The 26137-nt window shown below is 38.2% G+C and overlaps 1 protein-coding gene across 2 annotated transcripts in view; it reads right to left on the bottom strand.

Annotated features, from left to right (window-relative positions):
- EPM2A (EPM2A glucan phosphatase, laforin) overlaps positions 1 to 25751 on the bottom strand; it is a 43304-nt gene extending 17553 nt beyond the window's left edge. The window contains exons 1-2 of one of the 2 annotated variants that reach the window (XM_040554379.1): positions 25396 to 25751; positions 12185 to 12359 (exon numbers count right to left, since the gene is read on the bottom strand). In XM_040554379.1, the coding sequence (XP_040410313.1) occupies positions 12185 to 12359; positions 25396 to 25657 (437 nt within the window). In that variant the 5' untranslated portion in view covers positions 25658 to 25751. The remainder of the gene's footprint in view (positions 1 to 12184; positions 12360 to 25395) is intronic. The other variant, XM_040554378.1, reaches the window with a different exon arrangement.
- Between the last annotated feature and the right edge of the window lie 386 nt (positions 25752 to 26137).

Below are 26137 nucleotides of genomic sequence, written 5' to 3'. Positions count from 1 at the left end.
TCCCCCTTGGGAACAGAAGTGCAAAGGGATTGTAAACCATCTTTGCTCTTCTGTCACAATAACAGATCAAATGAAATCTAATTTTGCCTCAGGGATTAGTGGGCATGCTTCACTGAATTCAGTGAAATTGTTCTTGTTAAGCTCACAGTACACTGGAACCTATACAGGAGAAAAAAATGAAGAAAAAAAAAACACCACCACCATAAACTCTTCTCCTGCCTCATTCATCTCACTCTATTAGAAAGCTTGAAGCCAATGAATTTATAACTTATACATTTTAAATACTCTATTTTATCTCTATTCTGGAAATGATATAACTTGGTCACACAATACTTTATGTACATGAGTAAAACTAAATTAGGGAAGAGAAATTTTATCCTCCTTGTATTCAAAGTGAAATACTTTATGTCATATTTTACTGTGTATTTTCTAGCATGAGGATAAGATACCATGAAGATAAGAAAGTAATTTTATCATCATCTTATATGCACACTGATAGTGACAGTAGGAAAGTGTGTCCAGATCTAGCCTTATAGGAGTTAGTCAGGCTTTATTTTGAAACATACGTGTAAAGTTTCTACTGATTCTAGGAGCACACTGCAGCCAGCAGAAAGCAGCATTTGCCCTGGCAGGGAACGACTCTTCTCATACCTTCATTTGTATAACATGATCTGAAGCAAATGATGGCCAAATGCAAAAAATACAGCCTGAGAAGAGAAGCAAGTTCCAAGGCTTGCACTGAACAATCTCAGGATCACATTCTGGAAATGACTTCTCAGTTGGCTTGTAGGAATTAATATTTAAATGCTCCAGTTATAGAATCTTGTCTGATGTACTGGTTGCCAATGGTTACTTCCTACATATGTCTCTGTTACGTTGCCAACATTCCCATTTGTTTTGAATTAGAACAAATACTTGGAAACACAAGAACAACAGGCTGCTAAACAACGCCAGAGAGTAATGAGCCATGAATCCCTTGGCAATAGTAATGAGAATTTCTAACATTAATGCTTAGTAATGGGAATGATGCCACTGCTGGCATCTAAGTTAAAGCAGCTTAATAAAGTTGACTTGAAACACTACAGATGAACTTTAAGTTAGTACCTGAGAAGTTTCAGGAAGCGTTGGTAAAAATATCTTTTGCATTCTTTCAGGTTTTACTTTTTAGTAGCTGCTTAAAAACCTAGACTGCAAAAATAATAAATAATGACTCTACTTCTCAAAATGCAGATTTTCAGATCCAATATAAATTTTACAATGCTTCTGAAACAAGTAGGTATTTGTGAAAATTTTATAACTGCAAAACATAGCTTATTGAAAAGTGTCTTCATGATCTAATGGTAGTACATTACCATTCCAGCACAGAGTACTGGAATCTCCTCAGAGCTGGGAGACAATCAGAGGAAGAGACATATTCATTTCTTGTGGTACCGTTCAAACACAACAGTCCTGATAGCTTCTGCATCTGTGTCCATTCAAGTCAAAATATTTATCCAGAATTTCCAAAACTGCAACAGCTCATTTGTATTCTTTTAAAGAGGGGCAGATGCATTCTAGAATACCACAGACCGAGTAATCTAGAAAATGCTTTAGAAATATGGAAAAAAAATGAATCATCACCACAGTCAGCCACATAAATATCTAAAAGAGCAAGCTCCCACCAAATAAAATAAAATAAAATAATAATAGTAATAATAATAAAGTTTTTTTCAGCTTTATTTCTTTTCCTAGTAGTATATTTTTACCTGCTTGGAGATGAAAATTGCAAGCATTTGAATAAATGTATTAAAGTCATCTACTCTTACAGCAGTTCATGTAAATATCTTTACATTCTCAGCTGAAGCATGACTTTGTAAAACATTACTCAATACTGTATAGCCTTACTATCCAGAGCATAAATATGTACAAGAAGGTTTTTCCTCCTTTCACCTTACTGGATTGAAGCAACTCAGTATTAGAGTTCAGCAATTCAGTCTTCTGCAGTGAAGGCAACAGTTAGTTTCCTGTGTTTAGGAATGGTCTGTACAAGACCAGCACTTCAAGATGGCAGGTGGACAGCAGAAAGAAGGAACGCTAAGGAAAGTATTGTATTAAGGAAACCGCATATCCTCCTCATCAGACCTTCATCTTGGGACAATGAAGGCACAGACTATAATTGTTCTGAAGAGTTTTGAAAAGGCAGCCCTGAAGAAGCTAGATAAACTAAATGGAAGGCTCCAGAAACCCACAAACTTCAACACTAGCACCTAGCATCCAGCCCCTAAACTGAAAGACAGAGCCAAAGAGAGTCTTGTTGCTGGTCCACGGCTGACTTTGTGCATGAATGCTACCATCCTATTTCTGCTGCTACTCTTCATTCAATTACTTTAAACTGTAATAAGGTAGATAGACATATAGATAGATAGATTAAATAAATAGACGAAAAATCAAGATTCTACTTCATTATTTACATAATTTATATTCTATACATTGTCTCTGTATTAAAACTGAAATGTGTATTTCCCCTTTTTCCTCTTCCTGCATGCTTAAAATCATCTTTTCTATTATTAGTCTTTTCATATCAAAGGAAAAAGACATTTTGCTTAAACTTACAAACCAGTGTTGTTTGAGCCAATAAAGAGCAAATCCATATTTCTTATAACATGGCAACCTCTATGACATTGAACTCAATTTTTATCATAGTTCACAAGAGGACACGCATTAAACTTCTGAACAGTATCATGGATTATGTACCTGACTCTCTGAAATTAAATTTCCAAAGCATTAAAGAAGGGAACAAGAGGTTTTCTGTATAGTCTCTTAATATGTTCCCCTGGGAAGACAAACACATTTCTTTTCTTTTTTTTTGTTTGTTTGTTTGTTTTCAGAAAGAAAATTATAAATGCAAAAATGCAGCAGAAATTTGATAATGTTCATTTACTCTTGGGAAATGAAATACTTATGTTTCTGATACAAACTTCAAAGAAACTAGAGCTACATTCAAGTTTCCTTTCTAATAAGTTATTTTTTATCCTTTAAATAGTATCTGCCACATATATGGAGGACCTTTTTTAAAATCATCTTGTAAATATCTAGAGCATTCAAACATGAAAACTTGCATTTACATCCATGAGCACCTATAAAAAATTAAAATAGAGGTAGAATTCATAATTTAATAACTTCAGATTGCTACTGTTTTAAATTAAGTATCTTTTAAACTTTTCCCATGTCATTTACATTGAAACAACTACATGGTGTTTTTTCAGATATTTTGAGCTGGAGGCTACTGGTTTGTACATATGCGGTGTACACTCAGCAAGCAAACACCAAAGCAGTTGGTGGTACTAAACTATCTGATGGCATCACCTTTCCCATTTGCAGACTGAAAACTCTTTCATTTTGAGGATGTTTGTCTAAGAAAATTGTCTTTGCAAGAGATAGCCGAAGGCTTGCTGGGCTACCCTGGCCCAGGAGCTGTACCTGTGAAAACCACAGAAAGGCTAGGCAAGGGGATGGCAAACAACAGCCGCTGGTTCATCTGTTTTGCTGGTTGTAAATTTTGGAGTTTTCTCAGTTAAGTTCTTTCAATAACAACCAAATATCTAAGTATCTGAATTCCCTCCCTCCTGGTAGATAGCAAGAAGACTGAGTGCACAATATCTGGTCTTGAAAAAGCATTTCCACTATCAAGAGGTAAACTATATTAAGAAATGCCAGCCATTGTAGGGCACCTGATAAACATATGTAAAAGATAACAAGCAATAAATATCTGCAAGACCACTGAAACATCCTCTTTGGTGAAAAAGCTGTGCTGCCTCCCTTCCTCAAAGCCCCAGCTGTGAGCTAAATGGAGCAGGATTTCACCATTTCAGGCAATTTTATTCACAGCCGGCACCACCAGCAAATTGCTTTCCAATAGAGGCAGAACTTTATTCTCTTGCTGACCACCTGAATGTTAAAGAGCAAAGAGGCAGGAGAAAAGGCTGAAGACGTTCAGAAGAAATACAGGCAAAAGACAGGTAGGCTCGGAAAGAGAAATTAGGATCAGCAATAGCTTTTGCTCCCTAACAGTGATACTCCACATAAAATTCATACTTATTAGACTATCAACATTTGTCCGTTCTTTCCCACAGAGAAAAAACAGAACAAATAAGTATGTTTACTCCTCAGGATTTTTTTTCATGCAGGGTTCCCAGTATTCCTTCTGGCTTTTGCTCCCATAATAACACAGAATTGTGAGTTTTTCTTACAAGGTAAGGAAATCATTTTGTGTAGTGACACAGCTATGAAAAGATCCATTTTAAAGAGCAACAGTAGTTTTAAGAAAATATTACCCAATACCAGCCAGCTGATGAAAAACATTCATCTAGCCATCAACAGCCAGGCTCTGCTTGCTGCCATTTTATTAACAAAACACTCATTTCTGAACAGTCACCCCCTCCAAACAAATAATTCTCAATGAAGTGCCAGTTCCAAATACCACATATGAAAGGTAGAATGGAAAAGAAAAATCCAGATAAAACTCACAAGACTATCAAAGCAGCACACTAAGCTCCCTTTAGTGTACTGTTGCACACTCCTTGTTTGGAAATTACTACAGCTCTTTTGAGTTGAACCTTCATTCCTGGTTTCTTTCTTAAGCACCCTGCAAGCCATAAGTTCTTAGCACATGGAGAAAAAACATTTGCTTCCATGAAATAGTAGCTGCTCTTTGCAGCTTCCTCTCCCCTTGCCATGTCACAACACTCAGCTACAGACTTCCTACTGGGTATTTCTGTACACAGCATATCAAACATATTGTTTAATATGATCAGGGTAATTCTTGGTGCTGGTGATAAATACAATTTTTAAAAATTCTGAAAATTTGCCACATTCACCTAGCTGCTTAGAAGTACGTTGCGCCATGCTCAAGTTCTGTATTTAAAAATTATTTGTTTTCCAGAGAAATGTCACATCTAACAATTGCTGCCCTTCAGAGCTTTGTGCTGATGTGGAATTACAAGCATCAGAATCAATACGGTAGTCCTGTTGTTTCTGTTTCTGCCATGCCCATGCTGACAGTGGCACTGCACAGACCTCGTAAACCTCATCCTATCCCTGTGACAGACAAAATTATATTATCTTCTGAGATGAAACTACTTTAAGAGCTTTATTTCTGCAAAAGCTCTCCTGTGCCTGCAGGGCCTTACTCTTAAGGTTTCTAGCAATACTATCAAGAAACTATTGCATATTCATAGCACCTTGCTAGCCACCAAAGTTTAGGGAAGCCAACTGGTTCTTTGTTGGCTTAGTCATGTGGAAGTTTAAAGGACCTTGACATTGCTTCTGAATGTGATTCAGAATATGATTAGGAGAAAAAAAAAAGGAAAAAAAAGAAAAAAAAAACCTTTTTCACGTGTAACATCCAAAAGGTTTAGTTCCTTTATGTTTCTTTGCAGAGATCAGAAATGGTAAGAACTTCATAAACTTGCTTACTCTCAAAAGGAGAAGTATAACAGAGTTGAGAAAAAGAAGGCAAACAAGGTGCAATGAAGGTGCTATGGAAGACATTTTTTTCTAGTACAGATGAGTGACAGACATTAATTCAGGGGATTCAGTAATTTCTGAACTGTGAAAATATTCTGTGAATCATTAGAAATACTTCGGTTTTCACCAGAAGTGAAATCCGCATATCAGTGTGATGTGCCCTTGTTGTGCTATCAAGAATTATTCTAATTGTTTCATAACCTAGAGCAATGTAAAAAAGTTCAAAAATATTAATTTATCGATAATGCTGACAACATACACTGTAGCTTTATAGGAACACTCAGAATAGTTGTTGAATATTAACAAAGCCTGACATTTTAAAAGTAGCTGACATTATTAGTTCCCAAGTTTGCTAGTTTTCAGACTCATTTGCTGCCAAAATCATTTCCTCCCACAATTTTATCATGTTTACATTGATGATTTACCATTTATCAGTCATTACTTCAACAGTGTCATCTCAATGTCTAGACAATATTTCATGTCCCTCAGACACTGCAGTACACCATAAATCTGACGGCATGTTGGGTAGTAGCTACTCACTAGAGTTAACAGAGAATTTACTGTAGCTAGACATAATAATGGGAATTCGGACATCGATGACCATCATGTAAAAGTTTTTAATGTAAAAGCTCCATGATTTTTTCTTCTGGCAAATTTGCATCACCTGTTGTAATGCCAGATTTTGTTTGTTACTATGGCACTCACAAGAAATGTGGTTAGTAATGAACAACTGAGATCCAGGAGTTCCCATCCATCTCAACCTTCTCTTTAATGCTCAGGTGGTAGGTCACAGTGAGGGAATCAGAGCTATGTTGACAACAGATGCTTGCTAATGCTCAGGAAAAGAAGAAGAAAAAAACAGAAGAAAAAAAAAAAAGACCAAAATGTGAGTTCCCTCAATCCAGATTACGGACGGCATTACAAAGGTTCCACAGTTTGTGACTTCCCTAACAACATATCCTAACTATTTCTGTGCACAGTTCATGGGATTTAGTTTTGTAGCGAGCCTGGTTTTTACGTTTGTCTGCTAGCCTGGCTTAGACTACACAGCCAAGTGCCATTCTGTTCTTGCAAGATCTCAAAACTTGGAAAAACAGAATCAGATTTCAAGTTTACAGACACTGCTGGGGAAGGCTCCATGTGGGGAGTTCATGAAAGGACAAATTTTGTGATTTTTTTTTGCATCGCCAGCAAATGTGGAAGAAAAATGCATTTGTTACCCACTACAGTGATAAATTAAATGTAAACCAATAAGGACTTTAAAAATTGATAAAGTTCTGAGCTCACAATATGGTTCTCTTCTCACTCTTGCTCCTAATCCCTCAGATGGTATCCCACCATATACATTCCAATTTTTCAAGAACTTGAATGTAAAATTACTTAAAAGTCATTTTTTACACTGATTTGAAATCTGCTTTCTTCACATCAGAGACTAGTAAAAGCATTTCACAGCTCCACTTGAGAGTGATGAAAAAAAAAGGATGATAAATATGAGACAAAATAATAATAATAATTTTTAAAACATTATATAAAAGATTATTCTATTGCTAAATAAAGAGTGGATCTAATTTAAACTATGTTATAGCTCGGTATAATGAAAACAAATTCAAACAAATGGTTAAATGTCCTAGTTTATGGGGTAAACATATCACAAAATGTGCCTTAGAATATCATCATAATTTAATGTATAAAAAGGCCAGATAACTTTACAATTAGAGCCCCAAGTACTGAAATCACAGGGCAAACTCCTATTGATGTTGAGTATTTTTAATCAAGATTATTTTACTAGAATACAAAGGAAGACTTTTGATCTGGAACTCATTAGTTCTTATTCTTTTCTCTAATATTTTTACCACAAGCCTTCACTAGGCACAGGGGACAGCTAGCTCTCAGCTTTTAATGTTAATTTTGGTAATCTCAGTAGATATCATCACCTCTTCTCTTAATTCTGAATGTAGGCATAAAGTATTAGTTCAGCTTTCTACTACAGTAGAATAGTTCACTGAACTCTAGTTGTTTTTTTTTTCTCTTTTTTGAATGACAGCTTCCCCTTTAAAGCTTCTATATATGTATATACAAAGTTCAGTAATTAAAAAAATTGCTTTAGAATGACACTTTAAACAGAAGGGTATTTTATTTTTTAATGAATTAAAAAACAGTTAAACCAGAAATGAAATTCTGCTCCAGTTAAAGAGTAAAAATAAATAAAAGCCCTCTCTTGTATTTTTCCAGTTGCAAAATTCAAAGGTAATTCTGACTTCATACTGAACTGAGATGGACATTACTCATTAATGTAGGCTAGAGTTGGGGTACAATATCAAGACAACAACACTTAGCCCTGAGTATCTACAAATGTGGGTGTTTTCAGAAACAGCATTGCCTAATTGCAGCTTTCCTAAGATCTGAGATGTCCTAGAGCATCTGGATCATCTGTGTGGGCCTCACAGATATAACCAAAGAGCTATCATGAACTGTGTTCCTGTAGTGCAGCAGCTGAAGGCCAGACAGTAAAGTCTAGATCATCTCAAATAACACTAGACATCAAATTTCAAGCAACAGAATCGGACACGAGAATCGGATGTTTAAAGTATCATTATAAATCAATAAAGATCTCATCAGCATAGTCGGTGTAGTTTGGAGATCTATTCAGCCCTTCAATTCACTCTAAAGTAGACACCTAGTCACCAGTGAGTTGAACTGCTCTATATAGATATCCAAAGTTAGTACTTAGCCTCAAACCCAGTCCTACCACAAATGTCTTTTAAGTATACCTTTAAATTCATCAATACCAACATTGTTGCAACACTCAAACAGCAATAAATGCAATCCAGTTAAGTTAAATGAAGTTTTCTTTTCTCCAGTGAGCCTCAAGCAAAACATACCCAACCAGATTCTTGTCTTCCACCCAAACTAAAGATTCATATCAATCAAGTAAACACTCATTTCTTCACAGGAGAATTACTAAACTGTAGTTTAGCTTTATCTGACAAGATATCACTCAAATTCACTAAAAGGATTGTTCACTCTTAGACTGCTCTGCAATAAGAAGTAAACTGTGGAAAGTGGGGATGGTCAGGAGAGCCACATAAAATGTGTACCCCTGATCTGCACTAAAATCTCAATTTAGATATGCGAGTGAATGAGGTATAACCCAAGGCGAAATCCAGATGCTTCTTGTTTAGCTTCTTGAGGCATTAAAGCAGTATTCTGCTGATAAATGCTGACCTTTCTTTTGCCTCTAGTACTTCCCAGAGGTGGGAGGATGGTAAATATGGATCTGGGGACCTAACAACAGTCTGAAAATAGAAAACTGTAACTAGATGGCCCTTGCTCTCAGTGATATGCGTTCCTCTATTACCTAATTCTGTCATCAAGCATCACTGTCTCCAACATATTATTTAAGGATTTTGAAATTTCAGGTGTCACTCCCTCTTTATCCTTACACAGAGCTGTTCATCTGAGAACTGCAGAAGAATATTAATAAATATTCAGTCAGATAACACTTTTGAATTATGATGTTCCACCTTTCACAAATGGAACTGATACAGAGTTAAAGTGACCCACATTTACAGACTTTTTGAAACCATCTTCTCACAGAAAAGATGAAATAACTCTTCTTTGCTTTGGAAAATTACTGTGTCCTAAATGAACTCTTCCGCAATTTAAGGCATCTTATTACAGTAATACCTAACACAAAAGAGAAATGGACTGTTTTTTTTTTTCTTTTTCTGAATCAGATTTAAGTGAGGTGTGTCGCTACATTTCAAAAAAAAAAAGTGAACACTAACATTACAGAAGTATCAGTCATGACTCTAGCTGCAGGTGAACTCCATTTCACACTTAAAAAATAATTAAAATCCTAGTATGGTTAAAAAATGCACCACATATTCTGCAACCTGTAAGTCTAAAAAGTTCACTGATTTATGAATGAATACATATACGCTGAATAAAAAACAAACAATCAAAAAAAAAAAGATTCCTCAAAGCATCACTGTCATCCTCAAAATTATTCAGAACGACTTTTGGCAACATCTCATATCACTACAACCCATTTAAAATTTAAGCACATGTTTTAAGAAGAAACAGTTAACAGCAGCAACTGCTTTTAATCATTGTGATTAGACAGATGACAAGTAAAATCATTTCACCAGCTCACGTAGGAGGCCATTTTGTCAGAGAAAATCTTTCCTCTCTAGCTGATTTGCACCTGGCAATCCTATTAACTGTAACAGATCAGCACCAATGTAGAGAACAGGCACATCACAAGTTTTCCCCAATAAATAACTTCTTTCCAGGTGCCACTGTTCTTTTCAGCTCTTATAGCTAGTGGCAGTACTCAGAATCCGTGCTCCTAAAGCTCCCTGTGGTACCGCTGCTTTACAACATGGGCAAATGTAATCTCAGCTGGGGAACTAGACCAGACCATAAACTAAGCTTTCAGCTGTAAAGACAGAGGGACTGCTTCTTAGCTTTTGCTTGTTTGTGTGTTGTTGGGTTTTTTTGTTTTTGTTGATACTAATGTCCACAGCAGTCTTCCAAATCAATAAATCCATAAAAAATAACGGCATTTTCATTAGCTCACTTTAACTGGAAAAAAAAGAAAAAGAAAAAAAAAATCTCAACTAGCCAGTAGCTTTGGGCTGCTTTGTTAATAACCAGTGGAAGGGTGAATCTGCCCCCAGCTGTTAACAACTGAAAAATCATTTAAGGGTGCATATCTTCAAAGTATTAATAATTACATGACAGCGCTGTTACGGGGTATGCTTACTTAATACAGCTTCAAAAAATGAGATAAGAATTACTGAAGACGTGCATATAAGGCTTCCTTGCAGTGAAGGTATGAGAGATGGGAACGGAGGAGATCCTCATCTGGAACTGACTATGCAACACAGAAAATTTTATCCAAATATTCTTTAGTGGAATCTGCAGCTTTTTACCTCATCTTGGAAACATATAGTCATGCAGATAAGGCAGTATTAAATGGATCACTGCTGCCTCTGGAAAGAAAGATAAGTTAGCCTTTGGTGTTTAAATATTCTCTTTCTGACAGCTGTTCCTCTTTCTCACAAACTCCCTCTGCCAAGTGAAGATTATTTGGGATTGACAAGTTTCTGCTTTGGAGGAAACAAGATCTTTTCTCTGATAGGATGCTGGAAATGGATGTTTAAGATACAGATAACAATCTGTCAGGAGTATTATATAGCTTGAGGAAGTCTCTGGGAAATGGTACAAAGTCACATGAATACCCACATATGCCTGACACTATTTATGAATCTGTAATATTCCAGAAGACACCAAGAAAAGAAAATCTTTCTGTCATACACTGCAACTCTCATGAGAAAAAAACAATTCTGCTTCCTACACTGCATAAGGGCTCAGATAAAACAGTAGAAGAAGGAGACAAGAGTGAGGCTGGAGTAGCCGAAAGGGTAATCTGGAGAAATTCACACAAAGGAATGCTAAGACCCAATGAAAGTATAAACATCTGATTTTTTTTTTTCAAAAAATAAATATTCTTTTAGGATCATTAACTGTTCTGTAAGCAACATCAGCTGCACATGGCATATCAGGGTTGCCAGTATTGATGTAACCATTATCAATCAACAAACTTGTTGTCACATCCACAGCTGGAGACAAGGGCAAAGTTACAAATGGTCCCCAAGTCCTCAGTGCACAGTTAGCCACCAGTGCCAAGCCTGCCGCTCTAAACACAGCCTCTGCTTTATGTACAGCCCTGAAGGATGCATACCATCTTCACTTTAAGTCTTACTGGTTCCTAATTCAGTCAGACTCATTTTCAGTGCAGGCTTTGGAGGTATCTGTATCTTCTTATTCTGCTTTCCCTCACAAAGCAGCAGTGGCTCTAGTAGCACTTCTTGAACCCAGCACTACAAAGATGAGCTACAATTACAGGAACCCAAGTTTACAGAGGTCTTCTAGACACAAAAAGCAGCAGGAATCAGTTAGACTCAACAGAACCCCAGGGAAATAAATGCATTTTAAGACTTAATTAAATTTTACCTCCTTTTCTCTTTTTTCTCTTTTTTCTTTTCTTTTCTTTTCTTTTCTTTTCTTTTCTTTTCTTTTCTTTTCTTTTCTTTTCTTTTCTTTTCTTTTCTTTTCTTTTCTTTTCTTTTCTTTTCTTTTCTTTTCTTTTCTTTTCTTTTTAAAGGGAATGCATTCATTATGTTTAAGAAGCAGAAGTCATCTATAAGAGCTGTCACTAATTGCCATTGTTTCCACAAATAAGCAATAACACAATGCCCTAAAGTTCTGGTCCAGGAATATATTCTTTTTGTTTCCCCAAATTATGTACTTCATTAAAATAATCCCAAGCACAAATATATTGGTTATACATGGGTATAGATGCATATTGACAAACACTTGTAAATAAGAGTTCCTCATAATTTTATCCATAAATTACTGATAAGCATTTTCATATGTGATGCAACATAGAATGCAGGTATCCTTGAACTCCAAAACTCTCCTTATTATCGAGAAAAAAAAAAAAAAAAAAAGACATTTAATTGCAAAGAGGTGTTTAATTTTTGTTCAGCTTTTCTGGGGAACTTTTGCGTGCATATTGCCATTCGCCACTTCTAATTCAAAGTTTGCTGATATCATACTGATTTTCTGTTTGAATACTTGACACTGGCCAAGGCATGGACTTGTGTTTTACCTGGAGTAATGGATAGCCTGATGTCCTGCAATATTAAAATAGAAGTCAGTTGTATGTTTCATCTCATCAGTATGTCCAGAGACTTCAATCCAGTGTGTTATTGGGAGGCAGTAAACTCCATCGACTATGTTGCTCTCATTGTAAACACAACTTCGATCATGATGGGGCCCATTACCTAGAACAGAAGAAAGGACAACTGCAGTCTGCGTATCCAGAAAATCTTCCAAATGATCTGCAGGTGCTGTAAACTGAGTATTTAAGGCAAGGAGTGGTGTTTGCTACCTGTTCAGACTACATTTCTAGAACATACGCTTTACACCTGAAATAACTGGAAGAGCAGAACTGCCCCCCCCCCCCCCCCCCCAAAAAAAAAAAATACAGCATTTCAATCACTTGTTGCAAATGACTTAAAGAAACATTAAATCTGTATAAGTATCCCAAATCATGAACCATGGCACTTGCAATTTCAAGAATAATTAATTTCATTTAAATTCCTCATTTGATGTCTGATAATATTTGACCTTTATGTTTAATGTTTGTGCTGTGTGACCTCCCTCTCCGGGGTTCAGCTTTCCATGATCCAAGGCACAGCTGCTTAACCTTCCCTCAGACTTCTAAGGAAATTGCTAAGCTATGAGACAGACCTTGGAGAAAGTATAGAGTACAGCCATGCGAGACAAGAAAGATACAACTGCAAGCAAAGGTAGGACTGTTGATGCTGGAATGACCAGCCATGGATTCAAGAGGAAAAACACCGATGTGGAATGACATAAAATCCCAAAGAAGCAAAGTAAGCAGGTGGAAAACAGCAACCCAGCAGCAATGAAGACTTGTTTGAAGGAGCAGTGAAGACTGGCTCTCCTCCATCTGATCTGCAACTATCTGGCCAGCAAAGACTCTTCAAGTGTCGTACTGGGGATTGACAGCATACTAATGCCTAGCCTAGGAGCTCATTACATCCTGCCTTTAACCAATAAAAGATTGCTTTGTGCTCTTTAGATGCATATGTCACACTTACAAAGCCTCTTCGCACACAGGAAAATTGTCCAAAGTGACCCTGAGAGAGACTGGTACATCTGCAATACTGAGCAAGCACTCTTGCCTTACGTGGCCTTGTGTAAAGTAAGAAACTTTTGTTACAGCTATGCACTACCTAATATCCATTACACCTTCAACTTCTCTTATATCAATAGTTTGAGCTTTATTACAGGCAACTAATTTTTAATACCATGCCAGAGTGAGCAGTTTGAAGTGAACAGGGTTATGGCAGTAATGGAAAGGTTATCTAGCCTCCAAAAACTCAGTACATGAATATTCTTTCTCCTCTGTTTTTACAAACTTATTGTAATACTAATTGCTATGCAGGAATTATTGTGCAGATCAGAAGTGACCTAGTCTAAGGCTTGCTTTTAATGTAAACCTGTTACGTTTATACATTATTAATAATGTTAGAACATTTCTGAGTAAAATGATGCCTGAAGGAATGTCTTTGATTTCACACTGCACATAAATGCATGACCAGCTTCCAAGCATCGCATTTAGGGAAAATTTCCCAGAGAATAGCATTTTAGGAGATTTGAAATGCAATGATTAGAGTATAAGACTAATATTTAATAGTAAAGCTGAAACAAACTCCTTATTGCCAGATGAAACGCAGCACATTTTACCATAATTGTGAATATTATTATTTACCAAAAAGAAAAAGAAAATATGAGGCAGAAAACTAGTTTCTCTTTCGATAGTGCTGAGCCATTATGTATCATATGCAATGGTATGGCACAGCTTTTGATAAATAAGGTGAGCGGTATCAGTATATAGCTCCTGAAACAATCAGTCTTATCACTTTATTTTTATCTTACATTTCTAATTGCTTACACATTCTTTACCATGTTTAAACAGTATTTGAAGAAAGTGGTTTACTTCAACAAATACAACAGTGCAACAAAACCTATGAATGTTTACACCACTTAACTGACTTCATGCATTCACCAAAATCTTTACAGCCACAAATAATACACCTTGCCTTCCCTGCTTTATACTCTGACAGCTGTGTAGCAATGCACATCACCACGGCCCTGCCCAGCCATCACAAGGCTGGGTCTGATCCTGACCCTCACCCACCCACAGGCTCACATCGTTGCCTGACCTGTCCCCAGGTGCCCTGCTCCTAGCTGGGGTGGGCACAGGCTGCCAGCCCCATGGGGTATCCTCCCCGTGCATTGCTCGCACTTGTTCCTCCTCTTCCACCAAGGTTTCTGCATCAACTTTTGCAATCAAACCATGTTCTCTCCCTCCTGCTTAATTTCTCCTTTCCCCAAGGTGCTAGTAGGTCCTACAAGACAAGCAAGTCTGAAGCTTCATGCTTGCGATCACAACTGCACCACTCCATACCTTGTATTTGCCCATTTCCAGCTGCTTCAGCTTGAGGTGAATGTACTTCTGCCATCCACCAGTTCTACTGCCCATCGTACTCCCTTAGCTTTAACTATTAGCTCTTTTTTTTTTCCCTTTCTTCACTATCATCTGTTCTCTTAAATAGCAGTAACCTCCTTGCCTTGTAATCTTTCCATCTCCACCATCATTCATTTCCTTATCTAGCCTACAACATGCATGCAAGTGAGGCCAAAAGTAAATTGCCACTAGGCATTTGCTTCATTTGTTCCCTCAAACAGGTTTTGTCAAATCTCATTCTTAAAAGCTTCCTCCTCTAACTGTTATTTATCACTGTTGATTTTTCTGAACCACTCAACCTCACATTCCTGCTGTGGCCTACAGTCAAATGAGCATCCCAATGTTTCCGTTTTCATTTTAATACTCAAGTAAACAATAACAGCTTGCATTCATAACATTTTTCATGAGAATTACACAGCTCTTTACTTCTCCTTATATTCTATACTGGTCTATGAATTAACACCCCTCTTACTGAAATATGACGTCTGTGCAACAGAACGTATACGAATACAAAAACAAATAGAGTGAGATGATTTCAGAGACAAATAGGGCTATCATATCTAAAAAATACTGCTATGAAGAAGGAAAAAAATGATCATACTGAATTGTTTAGGATACTGAATACTAAGAGTTCTTAGTCTCTTGCAAGAGTTATAAATGAAGGCATTTACCACAAATGATTGTGATTTCACTACCCAGGTAATATCCAAAAGATCCTACTTCCCAGATAATATCTTCCCACACAAGTGCTTCGTGCCACCACTTGCTTCACAAGATGCATTATAGAAACTTTTATTATTTTTTTTAAGTGAAAACAGTTGTATCAGTTTACATCATGCTTCTTCTAGCAGAGCCTGTCAGAGGAAAACTATTTTTTTTTGGTTGCTATAAAATAACAATGCAAGGAAACAGTTTTAGATGTAGAGCCACATGACAAGTTTGCAAGACTAATGCAGAACTCATCTATAATTTAGAGCTGCTATAAAACAGCTAAAGAATGAATTTTCTTAACTTTTATCTTTCAGAGTCATTTTACACAAAAATAAAAGTCAGCCAATTAAACCAGCTTTTATTTAAGTTAACTGATCATAAACAATGTTTTAAATAGAAAACAAATAGGATCACTTAAATTTTCTGTTATATATTTGCAGAGCACATACAGCTACAAAAATGGGCGCTGCTTGAGGCATGAGCAGAAATCATTAACTAGGCAATCTTCAGCTCTTTCTTTTGTAACCCTATCTTTATAAACCTTTCCTCGTGAGTTCCCTTTGCATCAACCTCATGATGCAACTTCATGGACATACACTTAGTACGTCCAGGCAATCATGCCTTAGTGGCACCTTAGCCCCTGATGGAGCAAGCTCCTTGCACCTAATTTGTGGTAGAGTTCCTTGACTCCATCCCTCTGACTCCAAAGACCCAGCTCAAGACTTCTCAGAAGCACAGGAAGAGTTTGTGCCAAGAACAAAACAGCTGTCAGAGGCAGGATGAAAATTTGGTACACTATGTGAAACAATTACTCTCCCCTTCCTTGCCATTATAGGCCAAGCAAATTATTTTCTGGATTTGAATCATTGAAGCAGGGGACTTTCTCATGCCTAGCAGAGGGAGTTGGGCAGGGTACTAGCTACAGGCAGTGACCAGCAGCACCGCAGATGAAAGAACATCACCTCATCCCTCTCTCTCTAGTCCAGGGCTGTCTGAGTGCTATGGTTGGTTAGTCTGGGAGGAAACAGACCATGATGAAGGCAGTAGGACCAAGCTCAGCAGAATCCAAGTCTTCTCAGTGCATTGGAAATGTCTTGGTGCCCTTTCTAATTTCTTACCTTCTGCTCAAGCACCAGAAAGAAAAGTGCCCAGGGCAGAAAGAAGTGCCATGAGACTGCATGTGTGCAGAGTCCAGACATGTCTCCTTACGGCTGAAGCTGCTCATATCCACACCAACTTCCCACTCCACTTGGGCTTGGATCCCCACTGGATCTTCTAAGTGACCTCACGAAGTCAGTCAGCAGCATTCCACACAGAAATGTTATGCTCAGCACAATGTATTATTTACTTGTTTCTCAAATACACGAAGCATTTCATAAACTAAGTTACCAAAACTGAAGGTCTACTGCTGAGATTTGATCTCTGTACCTGAAGCTCTAAATTTGCTGCAATCCAATATGCTTCCAGGACCGCAGGTGCATATCACATCTTTACCAGCAATAAGGTCTGCACCACTGGCCAGTCCAGTGTGGAAACTGAGCATATGGAGGACTTTGCATCCCAGTTACAAGCTGGGCATTCTAGATTTCACTCCATTTGGAGGGAAGCAGCTTAAAGCTGAGCATAAGGGCATACTGCAAAATCCCTATGTGAGATGCAAGGCAGGCTCTCACCAAAAGACACCCTTTGGTGCATAAATACATCAGTCCCCTTACACTGGCTAGTCTCTCCAAGCTTAAGCAAACATTGTACAAAGACCGAGATAATTTGAATAAACTCCCCACGATTCGATCAGTCTCCAAGAGCAGGAATTCATCACAGCTCTCATTTAAATGTTCTGCTCAGGCAAAGTAGCTGTGCATCCCCTCAGCAGCATTTACAAGAGAAGAGCACGGGTCTCAGAACTAAATGCCGTTTTCTCACACGTTGCTCAGAGCACACAGCACCAGACCACTGGGTAGGCTTACAGGCACTTTTTACAGGATATAAACAATTATTTGAGAGGAATTTTAATATTTGAAGTCAAGAAAACATTACGGATCTTCAAATATTTGGGAGAATTTTAATGGCATTTCATCTTTCCTTTTCCTGGAGACAGTAGTAAAGCAAAAAAAAAAAAAAAAAAAAAAAAAAAAAAAAAACCCACGTAAAATCCATTTTCTACAGTTCATCTTTGGGGAAAAGCAAGCAAGCACATATGCACTTTGAGAAAGGACAACACACAACAGGAAGGGCATGTTTTTATAGCCCAAGCCACTTCTAAATTAATATTTTTCTTAATCTTGTTTTTATTGATTTTTTTCCAAGTGGCAAAAAAATAGTTTATTTGTTTATTTTGGGGAGGCAAGTATGCACATCATTTGAAGACACATATAATTTAGTCGTGAAAAGCAGTGAGTTAAACATCTGAACATCCTCTTGTTAAACGATTGTGTGGAGTTTCCTAATTAAAGTACATGAAGAATTTGGAACAGTTTATTAGAAGATACAGGACCTAGTTTAAATGATAGGGTAGCATTCTTTTCCTTCAATAAGGTCCAGAATGATTTTGTTTAAATTCTATATTTGTGACACTCAGAGCAAAAATGCTTATCTGACAGAGAAATGAAAAATAATTTTCTAGAGGTTAAATTAACAAATCCCACTGCTTTTGTAACCTACTTGTTGCTCTTTCTACTGCTGATACTTCCTCAGTGGAATCCACTGATCTAGGGAATTGCTCAAGAACAAAGCAATCAGCAGTCATGCCTACAGTTCAAGCTTTACAGAGTGCTCTTTCAAAATCTGCATGACTGCACATATGGCTCCTAGTTTAATGCATATGAAGGATGATCAAAGTGGCATGCTAAGGAAGCTGGCTGTACAAAGAAAAAAACAAAGATTAAAACCAAAGACCTTCACATAACTGAAAAATGGGACTGGCAAAAGACTAAGACAAGAACAAAACAAAGGAAAAACAGATGAACATATACGTAAGAAAAATATGTCCAAAGATCAAGGACTAGAAGAAGATCAACAGGGACCAGAAGAGGATCTTCTGAGATTTGAACTAACCACATACAGTAACAGAATACAAAGAAGAACCTTCAGATACTGTTTTACTGCAGTTGTACCACAGAGATTAAAAAAATATGATCCAACAGTCTGCCAACACACAGACTCATTTTGGCACAATTGAAATAATTTGAAATATTAAACTAGGTCCTTTAAACAAGGTAAATGAATATCTTGAGATCACACTTAGAAATTCCCCTGGAAGAGTTTAATAACATCATAAGCTCTATGAACATTCTGAGGATAAGGAAATGGAAAAAAGGAATAAAAGATTTTAAAAAAAAAAAAAAAAGAACAGGAACTAAAGGATACGTATAAAAACCCTCTGAAATGAAGAAATTAAAAGCCTAAGTATGCGCTAGCTTCTTTATCTTTCATGCCTACATTACAACAGAGGAAGTCCTCAAGTTCTGGTTTGGACCTCATTCCTATAGTTATCTGAATGTGATTCTTCAAGGTGTTATTATCAGACATGGTTATAACTGGACTTCCACCACTACACTCAAAATATTCAAATTTACTCACCCTTTACATCAGACTGCCATGAAAGCCTCCCTGCTGCCTGTTAGAATGAAATTCAATCTTTCATGTCTGGAAATAAGACCTGTCTCAATCTCACCAAGACTGAAATGCTATTGATTGTTAAAAAACGGAGATATGGGAGGCAGAAATTTCCCTCACTAGGTCACGTATTCTGGCATTCAGAGGCTGCAACAGACCCTTAGACGGGAGTCCCACCTTTCCAAAGTCTAAGCAAAGCTCCTACACAGCTGGCCTTTGTTTTTACCTCTCTGACAAATACTGCCAGATAACACATTTGAATTCTGTATGTCATGTAGTAATCATTACTTGCAGGCTTAAAAGTACACTTACCCTGCTTTTTAATGTATTTTTCTGCTGTCAATAAACTGCCTTCCCATTAGATTCAGAAAACAGTAAGCAAATTTATTGAATTATTTAAATAATTACTTAAATAGTTGAGACAAAATTGTAACGCCACACTTAGTTCACTAACTTCTTGTTCATGACTGGTTTTATTTCCAGAAAAGTTTCCTTGCATTTGCTAGCCCCAAAGAAATATCCAAAAAGCAAAAGACTATTTCATTGCACATTAATTTTCTGTCAGATTTAAAGCAGACTGCTTCAAATTCTCATGTTGTAGTGTTGTAGGACTAATATGCATAACCTGGGAAATAAGTTCTAAATCTATTAAAATCCAGACTGAATTCACGATTTTTTAGCCTATTAGTCTAATTCTAAAAGCATTCTTTTCATAGATTTTAATTATGCCAGAATTAGAAGTAAATGGTTTACAAGAAAGCCCTCTTCAGCTGCTAATCAACAAGGCCTTTTTTTTTTTTTTTTTAAACCACAGATGAGAAAATAGGAATTTTCAAAGGCAACTCGCAAAAACACCTGCTTTATTTCTCTCTCTAGGTCTGCTTAGGCACAGGTGTTTCTCAGTGGGAGCTGCTACTATAGTCATAATTTTTAGCCAAATGTCCAGTCAGATGTAGATTAAGCCAGAGAAAAGCAACTCAAAGGGAATTCGGCTCATGAAAACAAAGGTTCTTCTTAGACAGATGGTGGAAATAAGTATAAAGAAAATGCAGATGATAGAAAAATGCCTGATAATAAAATGCATAATGTAACACAGTCTTACTGCTTCGAAACTCTCTACAGCATTGTACTGTATATTACCGATTGTTACTTTTGACCATACCAGAAAAGATCACTAAATTATAGGCAGGAAAAAAGCTACATCAGGATAGTAGCCATGGCAAAATCGTAACCAAAGGCTCATGCCAGTTACTTATTACTGCTCGATGTTTCTCACCATTGAAAATAAATTCTTGACCCGTATTGCATGCTGCTGTCCCTTGGGAGTGAGGGCAGGGAGTGAAGTGGATGATGGCAATAATGGTAAATAAGGCATTTGTTAAATGATACATTTATTGTAACTTCATCACTATAAGCACAAATGTTTATCAGCCTTTCACGGCAGCCAAAGCTGGCCTCTGATTATCCCTCTGGGTAGTAAATTACACATACCTGCCAAATCCAGAGAAATGCATGTGCACATACTTATTTTTATTCTTTTAATTTTGCACTTTCTTGGGCAACTCTGCATTGGTTCATACGTCTGCTCAGTACAAGTTGATTAATGTTGACATACAGATAGGATGGAACAAAAAAACTTGTTACCAATCATCTATGATGACTGTAATCTACGATAAGTATGTCTTGAAAGGGTTGAATAACAAAATAACAAGAGCTATTGTACTCCTCTCCATTCATTAAAGAGGGATTGAGTAGCAGATTCCAAAATTATTCTCTTTTACTCATAACAAGTTTCCTCACACCTAAAAGGTGCTAGGGGATCTAGCATTGTTCAGGAAGCAATAGCCTTGGATGAACAAAAAGCATATTATACATAATTATTCAACTATCAAAACCCAATTGCACTTTATGTTCCTTCTCAGACATTACCTACTTAAAAATGAGGTTGGGGTGGGGAAGTAAAACCCTATATTATTTTCAAAAGCGGAACAGATTACGCTAAATACTGATGAAATTTGTAAGCAGTTGCATGAAGCTAAGCAGTCGCTGGCTATACACAAGTAAAATGGCGACACCCAGTGGGAATAATGCTACATAAAATAGTTCTTTTAAAAAGACTGAAGAAATGTTATCCTCTCGTTTTGTGTTTTTTAATTGTTTGTTCAGTAATAGAAATTCTATGTAATTTGTGGATCTGTAGATTAGCTTTGGGAAAGAAAGAAAAGAGGTGCATGTCAGTTACAGAAAAATTAATGTTGCATTAAATTGTACTTCTCTAGAATCACCTTGGTTTTACGAAGCCTTATCCCACTACAGTTTAGCCCTAATTTTTTTTTATTCTGTTACAGTCTCTTGAACTTGAATGGCAACTAGGTATTAACTTCCCTTGCTGCCTTTAAAACATCACCCCGTTAAAATCAGCAAGTATTCTTGTTCTACACAGTCAAGGCCAAGAGGTAAGACTGGTTTCGGTTGCCACATTAAAAATGAACACCTATTAAAAAAAAAAAAAAAGTTGCTCACCCTGCTTTTGTACGCAGCTGGACTAAACTTTAAGAAGAGCTTCCATGAAGAACTCTGCCATTTCCAGGAAAATACCAATAGCCCCTATCTTCTCCAGCTCTGCACAGCTCAGATGCAGTGTTGTAGGCCTTACTTACCCTAGGACATCTAATTCAGCCCCTGCAGCACCAACCTCCGGGCGGGCAGATCCAGCCAGGAAGATCTAAGGGCAAAATGTTCTTTAGAAGCACTTTATCTAGAAAGCGAGTGGCCGCTGTCAAGAGACAGGCAACAAAGCCACAATCCCTGTAGTCTGGTGGATCAGGAGACATAACTGGTTCATCCAGATGGTCCGAACTGCACTACAAGCAGGACTGGGCACAGCACCCTGCAGCCAGATGTGAACAGGGACAGCAGGGACCCACACCCGCAGGCTTCCCCCCAAAGCCACAGCACCCCATCCTCCCTGCACCCAGTAATCCCTGAGGCATAGCTACGATGTAGTTACCTGGAGGACAGTGATCAAAGCTCCTAGTAGCTCCTTTTCCTATTTGCATGCAAAAAGCTCTTGATGTACCACTGAAAAAAGTAGGTAAACCAATTCATGCAACATGGGGAAAAACTCAGCTCTTCTTAACATCCAGTGGAGAATAAGAGCCCACTGTCACATACCTGTTTCTTTTTCTCATACAGACAAGAGAAGCAGAAAGCTGCCACTCCTGGATGGCTGCATGTAAACCACAGAAGAAAACCAGGACACATGCACAGCAAAATGTGCAAACTGCTCTAATTGTTACTTGAGTTGAAAGTTTTGATGTACCTTAGGATCGCCGATGTTTTCAGCCAATCAGGTGGTTGATACTTGAAAGTTAGGAGCAAATTTTAGTTCTGGTTAATATTTCCACTAGTTCTGTTAAAATATTATGAAAAATATTATTACACCCTAACTTTACCAGTCCTTTTGAACTATTATGAGAAGCATACATCATCCAACAGAGGGCTTACACTGTAACTAACAAGCTTGCATGAGCTGGAAACATTGGAAGGTCAACACAGGGAGTCAGAGGCTGTGCAGCATAGTTGTTTCTAAATTGAACTGCGTTGTATTGTTTGCTTGGGGCCTCCAAGAAACCCCAGAGAACAATAGTTACAAGTGAATTCAAACAAGACATTTCCTTTTCTCTCCTCTCCAGAATTGACTTTTTTCTGGTAAGGAATAAGGCTCTGCTCACATTCACAAATTGCTAGCACCTAGGTTCTAAGCTTTTAACTGGCATGACTCTATCATTTACAAAGCTTCAAGCAAGCACCCCCTGTCTCAAACCAATGCTTATGTGAAAGTGTGTCAGGAGATTGAATTTGATCATATCAAAACACAGTTTGGGGCATACCCTTGGCATTTTGTCCGTTCTTTTATGGAACATTGTATTTTACATAGTACCTATACCTTGCATAGTTTATTTAGACCAGAGATAAAGAAAAAACAAACAAACAAACAAACAAAAAGCATGGTAGGTGTTCAGGCATAAACTCACAAGAATAAATGCAAGCATAAGCTCCATCTTGTATTTATTTAGTTTTGACATCAGGCACAATATACTTGTACTTTCCAAACTGAGAAATGCATAAACCCAGTTCTGAAGAATCTACATCAAAAGCAGAGTACAGAAAGCTATGCAGGATATAGTTTAAAAAAAAAAAAAAAAAAAAAAAGATATTACATACATTCCTTTCTTTTTTTATTGGGTAAAACTCTTCCCAGATTCTGAGGCTCATTACCATCAACCGGTTTTCCACAAATACTGTGGCATAGTTCAAAATCCTTCTGAATTTCAGGCCTTTCATCTGGACTCACAGCAGGTAAGCAAAGTACCATTCCCAAAGAAACCTTATTTGGACCACAGCGCATGCAGGGATCGTGATTTGAGACAGAAGAGCCCAACAGCTTTAGAGGCCCTTGATGCAGACCAGCATCATCACCCTGGGACAGTCTGCACCAGCAGAGGTAAGCATCTGACCCTCTGGGGGCACAAGTCTCCTCTCCCACCCCATTCTCCTACAGAGGGAAACTAGCTCCCGCAAGACACAGATGGCAAGCCAGCAACCCTCCTGCAACCCAAGCCTGATCCAAAGGCTTCCTATCAGACCATTTGGCAAAACCCAAAAGCCTGAGACTTTGACTCTTCCAGTCCACGGAAACAAATCCTCATTGTCTTTTTCAGTTTCCCCATCACGCTGAATGTTGTGAGGATGAGCTAAACTCAAAATATATGATGCAACATATGCTGTAGGGTTGTAAAAATAACATGCATAATTTGCAGTGGAATTCTTATGCAAAGTATATTAATAAAAAAATGAAAGTAATTTTCTTAAATACAACACTTTGTCAAGTTTTGTATTATTTCACATCCAAAATATGTAAACCTCTGACATTCATAACTGGTCAAGAGTTTCTCTGGTTATACATGAATGCCTCAACTTATAAATTTAGAGCAAGTGTCATTCTGCACCTTCCTCTATCCCTCATGCCCAGGTCTTCTTTCTTGCAGATGTTTTGTAACTGCTAAGTGTCTCCCAAAGCACATCTTCATTCTGAACACATAGCATACTAAACATAGAAAGCACAGCATTTACTTATCAAAAAAGTGTTTTTTTTTATAGATGTCTTTCTTCAACTATAGCTCAATAAAATCATTAGAAAAAATGACAAACAATATCTTGCAATTTTTTTTATTTTATTAAATAGAAAAACATTCTTAAACTCCCTTCATGGGAGCTATGAATAACAATAGATTTCAGGATTTAGGCAAATATAGCTCTTTTTTGTAAATAACAACTTAGGAAAAAAAGGGATTAATATGAGTGACTAACTAAAAAAAACCTCTGCATTTGGATGATATTCCAGTTTATCTTCTATCATTCTAGCTAACCTGTAAACTCAAACTGCTGAGCATGTACAATGACACAAAATTCCACACAGGTTAATCCTAAAACTGGATCAATAGTACTACTGAGTAATAAGAATACTCTGTTTTGACAATCTACTACACGTACTAAAGGCACTCCCAGGTATGTCCCCAAGGGAACATTACTCTGAACTGGATAGTAACTTGTACCTTACAATTACAGGTTCTTTAAAGACTGGAACACCTTTTTTTTTTTTTAATTATTATTTCTATATCCTGAGTGGCGAAGAACTTTCTCCACACCAATATCACTGACATGTTATGTAGAACTCAGCACCTTCAAAAAAAATACCCAATTCTGCTTCCTTGGACAGATGCAAAGATTTTTATTTCATAAATTCACTTTTCCTGCACGTCTGCAAAAGAAAAACATGGTTAAAACAGGCAGAATGTACCGTTTATTGTAACTACAAATAAAACATTTGCTATGACATGACGTAAGTAGTACTTCATGACGTAAACAGTATTTTCACAGAACAAATGTGGTAGTTATGACGATATCCATGTTTAAGTTTATATGGCAGACTGGCCATATAAAAGTTTGAAAGCATGGTACGTGTCCTTAAAATGGATGAAAAGAAACAGCTTTATAATGTGCCACTTCTGTGCATGGACTGTAAAACTATTTTATGTTATGCAAGTCATGAACTCTCGGGTCATCTGTCCTTCGTTCACCAGGTCTGATCCTTTCCTTAGCGACAAGAGGCAAACTGGGAGCTCTGCAGGTTATTTTAGGCGTAGTATTTAAATGAGGCCTACTAAACCAGCTCACGGAGCCTCACGTCACCTGAACACTGAACTTACTCAGCATTTGACAACGCAGGGGAGATGCGCGGTGAAACTGAAACAGCAAAGGGACTGGAAAAGACGTGACAGAGCTTTTCCCTAATTTTTTTTTTTCTGTAATTCCGATGGTAAAGCTAACCAGCCCCCAAAGGCCCTCACGATAGCGCAGCTCAGCGTTACCTTCCCAGAGCAGGCGGCCGCCCTGCCGCCGCAGGAACTTGTACCAGAAAGGGCTGGCGGCCTCCTCGCCGGGCAGCAGCACCTCCCCCAGCCACAGCGCCGGCTCCTGCGCCGACAGCGCCGCCGCCGCCCGCGCCGGCTTCATGGGCACGGCGCGCTGCGGGTCCCACTGGCCCAGCTCCGGCCGCGAGCCGGCCACCAGCACCGCGCCGTCGCCCTCCGCCATGCGGCCGGGCAGCACCACGCCGAAGCGGAACAGCATGGCGGCCCCACGGGACTGGGGGGGAGTCTCGCCGCCCTTTCCTCAGGCCGCCCCGCCGCCGCCAGGGGGCCGCTCCGTGCCGCGGGGGCCGCCGGCCTTCCGGGGCGGGACGGGGACGGCGACGGGAACGCCTCGGGGCGGCCCTGAGGGGCGGGCGGCGGCGATTAGCCTTACCCTCCTGTGAGCACACGGTGGTCGTCGTGCAGGGAGTGGAGCGGCTGCAGTTAGGCCTGAGGGACTTGCTTCCCTTAGTGCAGCGCACACGTTATTAAATTCCTGCTGTCGTGCAGCGTTACAAGCAATTCTCAAGGAATAGTCTCAAATAAAGCCTAAGTGTTCAGGGCGTTGATATCTTCTCTGTTTATATCTTCTCACCCAGACACAGGAAGCACAGGGGAGAAATGTTAACAAAGCTTCCTTAAAAACACCTCCCAGCTGCATGCATTCAGGTCTGCCCTGCTGGCTGTAATCTGGCAACTC

This window comes from Cygnus olor, chromosome 3 (assembly GCF_009769625.2).
Source record: "Cygnus olor isolate bCygOlo1 chromosome 3, bCygOlo1.pri.v2, whole genome shotgun sequence".
Lineage (NCBI taxonomy): Eukaryota > Metazoa > Chordata > Aves > Anseriformes > Anatidae > Cygnus > Cygnus olor.
The sequence above is the reverse complement of the archived record's forward strand: the minus strand, read 5'-3'. Positions and strand labels throughout refer to the sequence as shown.